This window comes from Oncorhynchus gorbuscha, linkage group LG20 (assembly GCF_021184085.1).
Source record: "Oncorhynchus gorbuscha isolate QuinsamMale2020 ecotype Even-year linkage group LG20, OgorEven_v1.0, whole genome shotgun sequence".
NCBI classification, from domain to species: domain Eukaryota; kingdom Metazoa; phylum Chordata; class Actinopteri; order Salmoniformes; family Salmonidae; genus Oncorhynchus; species Oncorhynchus gorbuscha.
In genome coordinates, this window is record NC_060192.1 from 15,291,641 (window position 1) to 15,302,202 (window position 10,562).

Below are 10,562 nucleotides of genomic sequence, written 5' to 3' on the forward strand. Positions count from 1 at the left end.
CACCCTCTGAGTTGGGCATCTCCGGCGCGGCCCACGCTTGGATTGCGTCCTACCTGACAGGTCGCTCCTACCAGGTGGCGTGGCGAGAATCTGTCTCCTCACCACGCGCTCTCACCACTGGTGTCCCCCAGGGCTCTGTTCTAGGCCCTCTCCTATTCTCGCTATACACCAAGTCACTTGGCTCTGTCATAACCTCACATCCTATCATTGCTATGCAACGACACACAATTAATCTTCTCCTTTCCCCCTTCTGATGACCAGGTGGCGAATCGCATCTCTGCATGTCTGGCAGACATATCAGTGTGGATGACGGATCACCACCTCAAGCTGAACCGGCAAGACGGAGCTGCTCTTCCTCCCGGGGAAGGACTGCCCGTTCCATGATCTCGCCATCACGGTTGACAACTCCATTGTGTCCTCCTCCCAGAGCGCTAAGAACCTTGGCGTGATCCTGGACAACAAACTGTCGTTCTCAACTAACATCAAGGCGGTGGCCCGTTCCTGTAGGTTCATGCTCTACAACATCCGCAGAGTACGACCTGCCTCACACAGGAAGCGGCGCAGGTCCTAATCCAGGCACTTGTCATCTCCCGTCTGGATTACTGCAACTCGCTGTTGGCTGGGCTCCCTGCCTGTGCCATTAAACCCCTACAACTCATCCAGAAAGCCCGTCTAGTGTTCAACCTTCCCAAGTTCTCTCACGTCACCCCGCTCCTCCGCTCTCTCCACTGGCTTCCAGTTGAAGCTCAGCATCCGCTACAAGACCATGGTGCTTGCCTACGGAGCACGGCACCTCAGTACCTCCAGGCTCTGATCAGGCCCTACACCCAAATAAGGGCACTGCGTTCATCCACCTCTGGCCTGCTCGCCTCCCTACCACTGAGGAAGTACATCAGCCCAGTCAAAACTGTTCGCTGCTCTGGCAATGGTGGAACAAACTCCTCAACAGTCAACTCCTCGGAGACACCTGAAACCCCACCTCTTTAAGGAATACCAGATAGGATAAAGTCAATCTTCCACCTTCCGGAGACACCTGAAACCCCACCTCTTTAAGGAATACCTAGGATAGGATAAAGTAATCCTTCTCACCCCCCCCCCTTAAAATATGTAGATGCACTATTGTAAAGTGGCTGTTCCACTGGATGTCATAAGGTGAATGCACAGACAACTGCTGGGACTGCCCCAGCAGAGCTCCTGATTGACATGTGTACTATGGTGCACTGAGTTGGTTGGAACCTCTCCAGCGCGCAAATAATAAAGGATGATTAATTTAAGATTGACTTTGAGTGCCCCTGGTGGTAATTTCCACAACGTGTGTGTAAGAATTTCCACAACACAACAACAGCTCAGCCACAAAGTGGTAGGCCACACAAGCTCAGAGAAGCATAGTGCAGAAGCACGTAGCGCGTAAAAATCATCTGTCATTGTTGCAACACTCACTACCGAGTTCCAAACTGCCCCTGGAAGAAACGTCAGCACAATTACTGTTTTTCGGGAACTTCATGAAATGGGTTTCCACGGCCGAGCAGCCACACGCAAGCTTAAGATCACCATGCGCAATGCCAAGCGTCGACTGGAGTGGTGTAAAGCTCGCCGCCATTGGACTCTGGAGCAGTGGAAACGTGTTCTTTGGAGTGATGAATTACACTTCACCATCTGGCAGTCTGATGGACTAATCTGGGTTTGGTGGGTGTCAGGAGAACTCTACCTGCCCCAATGCATAGTGCCAACTGTAAAGTTTTGTGGAGGAAGAATAATGGTCCCGGGCTGTTTTTCATGGTTCAGGCTAGGCCCCTTAATTCCAGCGAAGGGAACTCTTAACCCTACATCATACAATGACATTCTAGATGATTCTGTGCTTCCAACTTTGTGGCAATAGTTTGGAGAAGGCCCTTTCCTGTTTCAGCATGACAATGCCCCGTGCACAAAGCGAAGCAATACAGAAATTGTTTGTCGAGATCAGTGTGTGACCTGCACAGAGCCCTGATCTCAACCCCATTTGAACACCTTTGGGATGAACTGGAATGCCCAACATCAGTGCCTGACCTCACTAATGCTCTTGTGGCTGAATGGAAGCAAGTCCCCACAGCAATGTTCTAACATCTAGTGGAAAGCCTCCCAGAAGAGTGGAGGCTGTTATAGCAGCAAAAAGGGGACCAAGTCCATATTAATTAATGTCCATGATCTTGGAATAAGTCGTTCGATGAGCAGGTGTCCACATGCTTTTGGTCATGTAGAGTAATTTCCTGCAATTCCACACATATTGCCATGGGGCAGAGAGGAAAATGTGCAGTTTTATAGCTATTCTCATGCTATTCTAAAGATTTTGCAATTAGGCTGAGAGAATATAGATTTTTTTTGTGCTATTTTATACATTTTGCCATGAGGTTGAGCTCAGTGGAGGCTCCTCGGAGGAGGAAGGGCCATCCTCCACAGTGATTTTTTTTTAAAAATAACACACAAAAGTTGTATTTTTTAGATAAAACTATACTAAATATAGTCACGTCACCAAATAATGTGTTTAAAATAAACTGTTTTGCAATGGTCTACAGTAGCTTCAAAAGCATTCCATCCTCCTCTGGGTACACTGACTTTAATACAAAACCTAGGAGGCTCATGGTTCTCACCCCCTTCCATAGACTTAAACAGTAACTATGACAACTCCCGGATGACATCCTCCAACTGGGTGACATGTTGTCCACCCAGTCAATTGATCAGAGAATGAATCTAGTACTGAAAGCATAAGCTACAGCTAGCTAGCACTGCAGTGCATAAAATGTGGTGAGTAGTTAATTTAAAGAGAGAGAAAGACAAAAAAGAGGAACTCTTGCTTCTCCTTGATTTTGGAAGAAATGAAATAGTTGAACAGTTAACAAATTCATTTTTTCATTTTTAGTTTCACTTACTTAACTAGCAAATGCAGCTAGCTAGTTTAGCCTTCTCAAACACCTTGCTCAAACAGAGGGATGCTATGTTAGCTATCTGGCTATGACTATCCAACACAACACTGGAACTCTTCCAATTCAAGGTAAGGTTTTTGTTTGACTAATTTATTGCCACCAGGGCCCACCGGTGTAAGTGCTAAACTGCTTTCTGACTGTACACTAACAATACTGCATAATTGCAGCGGGTTGACTAACGTGTTAATTATATTAGCTAGGTTGACTAGGACATTACTTTAGCTAATATGGTGAGTGTAGCGGTTATGATATGCTTTAGCTTGGAAAGTTTTTTGCCTGGTCACATACAGCTGATGTGTTGTGCATTGAAGTCCACAAGTGAAGGGGAAAGGTGAGAGGAGGAGAGCGGATAGATGCGAAAAGGAATACAACGTGGCTGCTATTACTGAACTGTGTTTACGCATGAACTTTCATCCCTAAAGCCAACACCTCATTTGGCTGCCTTTCGTTCCAGTTCTCTGCTGCCTGTGACTGGAACGAATTGCAAAAATCGCTGAAGTTGGAGACTTTTATCTCCCTCACCAACTTCAAACATCTGCTATCTGAGCAGCTAACCGATCGCTGCAGCTGTACATAGTCTATCGGTAAATAGCCCACCCATTTTTACCTACCTCACCCCCATACTGTTTTTATTTATTTACTTTTCTGCTCTTTTGCACACCAATATCTCTACCTGTACATGACCATCTGATCATTTATCACTCCAGTGTTAATCTGCAAATTTGTAATTATTCGCCTACCTCCTCATGCCTTTTGCACACAATGTATATAGACTCCCCTTTTTTCTACTGTGTTATTGACTTGTTAATTGTTTACTCCATGTGTAACTCTGTGTTGTCTGTTCACACTGCTATGCTTTATCTTGTCCAAAATAAAAAATGATCAGGGGTGTATTCTATTGAAACATGTTTCTTAAACGGAAGCAAAAGGAACAAAACCGAGATAAACATACCTAAATTTGTCCAATAGAAACTCTCAATTGCAATTGTCCTAATAACTACACCCTAGATCAGCTCGATGAAGGCAAGAGTGTGCAAGGCGGTATTGAATGTGTCACTGTCTGTCCATCTGTCACCTCAAAAATATGTGCACCTACATTATTCCATAGACAAATGTCTGTATAGAAAACCATGCTCCTCACAGTACTGTTTACTCTTGGGATTTTACGAGACATAACACTAGCTCTGGTATTGTGATTGTGTTGATTATAGACCATCAATGTGGTTTTCCATATAACCTGGGGCACGATCATTTAAGATATATGATTAAGTTGGTCCACTCTGGACTCCAAAGGCAACAAGCCCACCTCCCAGAACTCCTGTACCACTATGTGGGTCCCAGGGGGGACATTCAGCATATACCTGATAACATTATTTTGCATTACCTGCATTCTCTTTTTCAGCTTTTTTGATAGCCCACTATACCAAGCAGAGCAGGCGTAATCAACATGACACTGAATCAAGGTTGAGACAAGCGGTTTAACTTTGATGTAAAAAATATCTAGTGTTACGCTATAAAAAAATATATATATTTGTTCGCTATTTGAGATTTTAGGTCTCCAGAAAGGGATTGAACTAGGGACACACCAAGATAAGTTACACTTGTTTTAGATTCAATCTCCTTGCCTGCACAGTTTACCTTTATCTTGTCAGCATATATCCTAGGAAACAAAGATAATAAATACTGCATGTTTACTTTGCCTATACTCTACATTACAGGCATCTGCAAACAGGTGTCATGGCAAGTTTCAGACCTTATTATGTGCACATGAACTAAAACGGAATGCACTCCCAGTTAACGTTTAAACAGTGTCCCATATTAAAAACACGTGGCGAGAGGAATTATTCTATATCAGACAACTCTATTCTGGAATCAAGTAAGCAGATTTATTTCTTAAGGCAGATGTTAAGTCATGTTGAAGTTCAGTGACTAGAGGAAAAGGAAGATGCTAACGGGATATGTTGTTTTATTACAAAGCATGATCAATGTCATGATATGTCAGTGTCCAACTAGCTGTTAGAAATGTGCCAAATCTGACAGTTTTATTCTTTGTTTGTCTATAGAGTCATCCTTGACCTGTTTGGTGTCCACTGAGTCTCCTACTAGTCCAGTCATCATGGAGTGCTTCAACTCATCCTTGTTCTACATTGACTCATCCTTGCTCTTAAATCTCTCACAAACCATTAAACTCCAGCATAGGGGACAAGAGTGTGTATGGGCAGTCTGAAGACATGCCAGCCGTACTCCTCTTCTACCTGGCGCTGCAGTTCATCAACATGTTCCTGGGATCCCAGCCAACGCTATGGTGCTGTGGCCCTGCACAAGAACGACTCTACCACCTCAGACATCTTCGTAATGCACCTTGCCATCCTGGACACCCTCTTCCGCCTCACCCCCACTCTGGAGGTTGCCAACGTCCTCTACCGGACCACCAGCAGCACCTGATACATGCTGCGCTACTTCTACGGCGTCAAGGACTTCTTCTCCTGCGTCTGTCGGGATCGCTACATGGCCGTGCTCCACCTGATCACCTTCACAGAGCTCAAGGAACGCCGCCACTGGGCTCTTCACGCTGGCCTATGCTACCGCTAAGTGCGTGGGCAACATCATGAACTTTGAGAAGGTCTTCACATTCAAGATCCTGGTGGCATTTGCCTTCATTTATTCCGTAACGTTGCCATCCTGTGGGCCCTGAGGCAGTTTGGGCCGGGCCGCCACGAGATGCACCCCGTCAAGAAAAGAGCCTTTAAGATGGTCCTCATCACCTTGGCAATCATTGTTTTGAACTACTTCCCTCCAGTGGCTCTGTTCCCATTCCAGCACTACTAGCAAATACATGCAATAAAATGTTGACCATACTCTGTTATTTTGATATGTATGCCAATGTCTTTACATATGTTATTGCTGTTGTATTAAAGCTATTTAATAAAAAGTTATTAACACATACTATACTATGTCTGAGTGGATTATGCTTTTGCTTGTGTCTGTATACCAACTGATTTGAATGCTGGTGTCAGAATGAAAAATATGTAAATATAAAATCCTAGAAAGACACATAATTGAACCCTAGTTGCTAGTGGGGGTGGATGGAGACATGTTGGCTGGGTGGGGTTGGGAGAATGGAATGGAAGGTTAATTTTATTTTTATTTTTTCTGTTTATACTGAATGTATTATTACTTGAACTCTGTGTGTGTTTTGTTTTTCTTTTGAGTGGCAGCTCACTGGTAAATGTTATATAAACTGAATATATTAATTAAAATGGATATTGTACCTGTAATTTAATATTTTCATGTGTATCTGAGATATTGGCGTTCAAGCAGGCAGAAATTCAGGCGGTATGATGCAGCACAGTGATAAAGTCTCTCACTAGCACTGGATGTTAATAGGAATGACTTTTAAATTGTCAAAACGTCTATCACACATGTCAGTTTTCAGTACTGGCCGATGTCATAACTCAGGCGGATGTCTTCTCTCGAATGAGCCATTGAGCATTTTTTTGCGTGATATTCATTCCTTGAGAAATGTGTAATTTAATGGAGGGTCTAGCACATTTGTGCTATTTGTCTGCCTCTTTCATCCAGGATGCATTGCCATAGAGGACCACAAAAACAAATTCCATCTAGATACCGTTGCCCTAGAGCACACAAAAAACGATACATACCTCGGCCTAAACATCAGCGCCACAAGTAACTTCCACAAAGATTTGAACGATCTGAGAGACAAGGCAAGAAGGGCCTTCTATGCCATCAAACGGAACATAAAATTCAACATACCAATTAGGATCTGGCTTAATTCTGCAAAAATATCCTGTGTACAACGTAAAAAAACAATGCATGCAGAGCAGAATTAGGCAGATACCCGCTAATGATCAAATTCCAGAAATGAGCCGTTAAATTTCCAACCACCTAAAAGGAAGCGATTTCCAAACCTTCCATAACAAAGCCATCACCTACAGAGAGATGAACCTGGAGAAGAGTCCTCTAAGCAAGCTGGTCCTGGGCTCTGTTCACAAACACAAACAGACCCCACAGAGCCCTAGGACAGCAACACAATTAACAATTAGACAACCAAATCATGAGAAAACAAAAATATAATTACTTGACACACTGGAAAGAATTAACAAAAAAACTATGCAAACTAGAATGCTATTTGGCCCTAAACAGAGAGCACACAGTGGCAGAATACCCGACCACAGTGACTGACCCAAAATTAAGGAGCATAGCCTTGCTATTGAGAAAGGTTGCCATAGGCAGACATGGCTCTCAAGAGAAGACAGGCTGTGCACACTGCCCACAAAATGAGGTAGAAACTGTGCTGCACTTCCTAACCTCCTGCCAAATTGTTGACCATATTAGAGGCACATATTTCCCTCAGATTACACAGATCCACAAAGAATTCTAAAAAACAAATACAATTTTGATAAACTCCCATATTTATTGGGTGAAATACCCGTGTGCTCCTTGTCCCAGAATCACCCAAAATGCCCATTGACATAGTATGGAAGTTTCCCATCTCCACAAAAGTATATATGCAGTTGCGAATGTTAGACTCCACATCAATCTGCAGGTTGAACATTGTGAGATTGTAGACTCCTACAATTTGTTCAGGCGATTTTACAGCTAACTACCCACTTTACATGCTGATATTGTCTTCGCTATTACTGTGTAGCTACGTTTGCTAAATCGCCAAGAGAGAGCATTGCGGATTTTGTGTTGCTACCAACCTTATAACATCAAAATGAAACATTTGTTCATAAAAAATATTGTTCACATAGTGTTATTTAACACTGTAAATGAAAAGAATGCGTGGTTTTGGGTGAATTATTCCTTTAATTACACTTTGAATAATAAATAGTTTTCAAAGTTTGGCATCATTCTTACCAAAAGAATGCAATATTCTAGTGTAACGTGTTGATTTGTTTAAAACCATTAATTGTGAAAATGAACAGCATGTTCATAGATTAAATGATCTAGCTTGTCTCTAGGTAAAGGCCATTGCAACCAATTTGGATGAATTTCATTATTTACACTAAAATGCATGACATTCTTTAAGAAAATCTAAATTTTCTTAGAGAATATGACTTAAAAGCTATGTACAGTGTTAGTAAACAACATTACCACTATATATATAGAAAGACTACCACAAATTACAATTATTACCATAGTTTAATACTGGCAAAGACTAGCTCTTAGGCTACATCCACTAAAAGCAGTTTGCTGTCCTACTACTTGGGACAAATCTAAACTTGAGTTCTCATGAAATTCAGCATACAGTGTTTCTCCAACACTGTACTGATACATCAACATTAAATATCCATATATATTGCAATGTACCACATACAGTAATATGACAGTCTTAGTCCTCAATCTTTATTTCCAGGTTATGGGGAACATCAGTCCCACTGGTACTGCCCTCAATCTCCTCAGTCCTCATCTCCTCATCTCCATGAGTCTTCTGGTGCTTTTTGAGGGATGACTGGTCAGTGTAGGTCTTCCCACACAGGTCACAGGGGTAGATCTTCTCCTTGGTGTGGACCTGTTCGTGCCTTTTCAGATGGCCAGACCTACTGAAGCTCTTCCCACAGTAAGAGCAGCTGAAGAGTTTCTCCCCTGTATGAGTCCTCAGGTGCAGCTTGAGGCTGCTCGCCACGCTGAAGCTTTTACCACACTCTGAGCACGTGTATGGTTTCTCTCCCGTGTGCATCCGCTTGTGTATGGTGAGGTGGCCTGCCTGGCTGAAGGTCTTCTCACACAGGTCACAGTGGTACGGCCTCTCCCCTGTATGAATCCTGTAATGTGTTTTGAGGTCCCCCATACCATTGAACCTCTTGCCACACTGTACACAGCAGTAAGGCTTTTCCCCTGTGTGTATTCTCTGATGTATTCTCAGGTTACCTGCGTTGCTAAATGTTTTGGTGCAGACAGTGCAACTGTATGGCCTCTCTCCTGTGTGAGTTCTTAAGTGGACTTTAAGCTGGTTGTGTTCACTGAAGCGCTTCCCACAATGTGGGCAGCAGTACGGTCTCTCTCCCGTATGAACACGCTTGTGTATTCTGAGTTGGCCCGGGTGACTGTAGTTCTTCCCACAGAGGTTGCAGCTGAACGGTCTCTCTCCTGTGTGAGTGCGCTTGTGAGACTTGAGCAGGTCTGCCCGGCCAAAGCGTTTGCCGCAGTAGTTGCAGCAGTGGGCCTTCTCGCCACTATGATTCCTCATGTGAATGTTGAGGGAGCTCACTCGACTAAATGTCTTCTCACACTGGGTGCAGTTGTAAAAGCCTTGTGTGTTTTTAGAGGGCTCTGTAGCGTGAGAGTTCAGAGTTGGTAAAATGTCCTCCCCTGTCGTCCCAGCAGGGTCAGTTCCCGTGTCAGGGTAGTATGCCAAGAAAGAATCTTCTTCTGGCTCAGACTCTCCAGTATCATTGTGACACAGCCTTTCCTCCGATTCAACAAAATGGCCACCCTCATCGTCTCCCATCTCCATGTGAATGTCAGACACTATGGTGACTTTGACATCACTGTCGCTGTCTCTAGAGTCCACATCTGTGTCCAGTGGTGACTGAAAATGTTCATCATACTCTTCCGGAATGATATAGCTCAACTCAGCACTCTCCATCTTAATTTGCTTAGATGCCAGGTTGAGAGGAGATGGTGGTTTTGAGAGGTCTATAGCATAGTCATCCTCCATATCAGGTTCTGTCTTTATGTTTTTGAAAATGAGGGTGGAAACCGCAGTGTCTGGGATGTTTTTGAGGCATTCTGGTTCCTGCTGAGCTGCTGGATCCATAATGGAGACAGACCCTATGCTCTGAGGTATCTTGCCCTTGTGCTGTCTCCTGGAGCTCCTCCTTTCATCACCCTGTGTTTTGATTGGCTTATGGGATTGGCTGACAGATGAACGGCTGGAACATGTCTTCCTTGATAAGTCTGGGAGGTGAACCACGTCCTGGTTACTTTCAGGGTCTGGGCGACAACAAATACATGTTAAATGTAAAAACTGTCCAACAAAGTCAGGGGATTACTATCTACTACAAGTTCCAACGTCGAAAGCTAGTCTGAAAGTACCGCTGACAACAAATGTTGTCCATGGTTACAATTAATTTTTGAAAACGACATGTAAAACATGCAACAGAGAGGGGTCAGCTACGCTCGGTGGCCATCTTGGCAGCATGTACATCAAAATGGGACAACAAAGGACAGCTGCAACTAACGATAGCTGCACTGGCGATTATTATTTTGAAGCCAACTGCATTGTGTACGTACCCTTTACGATCGAATCCTTATTGTCTTGTTCGTGCAGCCTTCGTTTAAGATCCTCATTCTCACTTTCAATTATTTCTATTTTGCCCTTGTACTCAGACAACGTTTGGTCCACTGAGTCCAATATGTCACTTACTGTGGCTTTAAAAATCTCGTTCAGAGACGACTCCAAAAACACTTTTAAGTCTTTTGACTTTGCCATAATCTGCAAATAAATAGCATACAAATAAAATATTAAAACCTTTTAACTATCTTACGATGTGGGTGTGACCGAGGTTGTTGCCGTGTCCGGAACAAAGCAGTAATCGTCGCTTGAAAGTGACGTTCCATCCCGTCAATATGTCG

General features: G+C 43.5%; 1 protein-coding gene across 1 annotated transcript; it reads right to left on the bottom strand.

Moving 5' to 3' along the window:
• Window positions 1-7,463: 7,463 nt before the first annotated feature.
• On the bottom strand, window positions 7,464-10,549 carry LOC124006960 (zinc finger protein 665-like). The gene is made up of 2 exons (XM_046317159.1): window positions 10,221-10,549; window positions 7,464-9,920 (listed from the first exon to the last, which is right to left on the bottom strand). Exons 1-2 carry the CDS (start codon window positions 10,417-10,419, stop codon window positions 8,317-8,319), a joined length of 1,803 nt encoding a protein of 600 aa, XP_046173115.1. The 5' UTR covers window positions 10,420-10,549; the 3' UTR covers window positions 7,464-8,316.
• Between the last annotated feature and the right edge of the window lie 13 nt (window positions 10,550-10,562).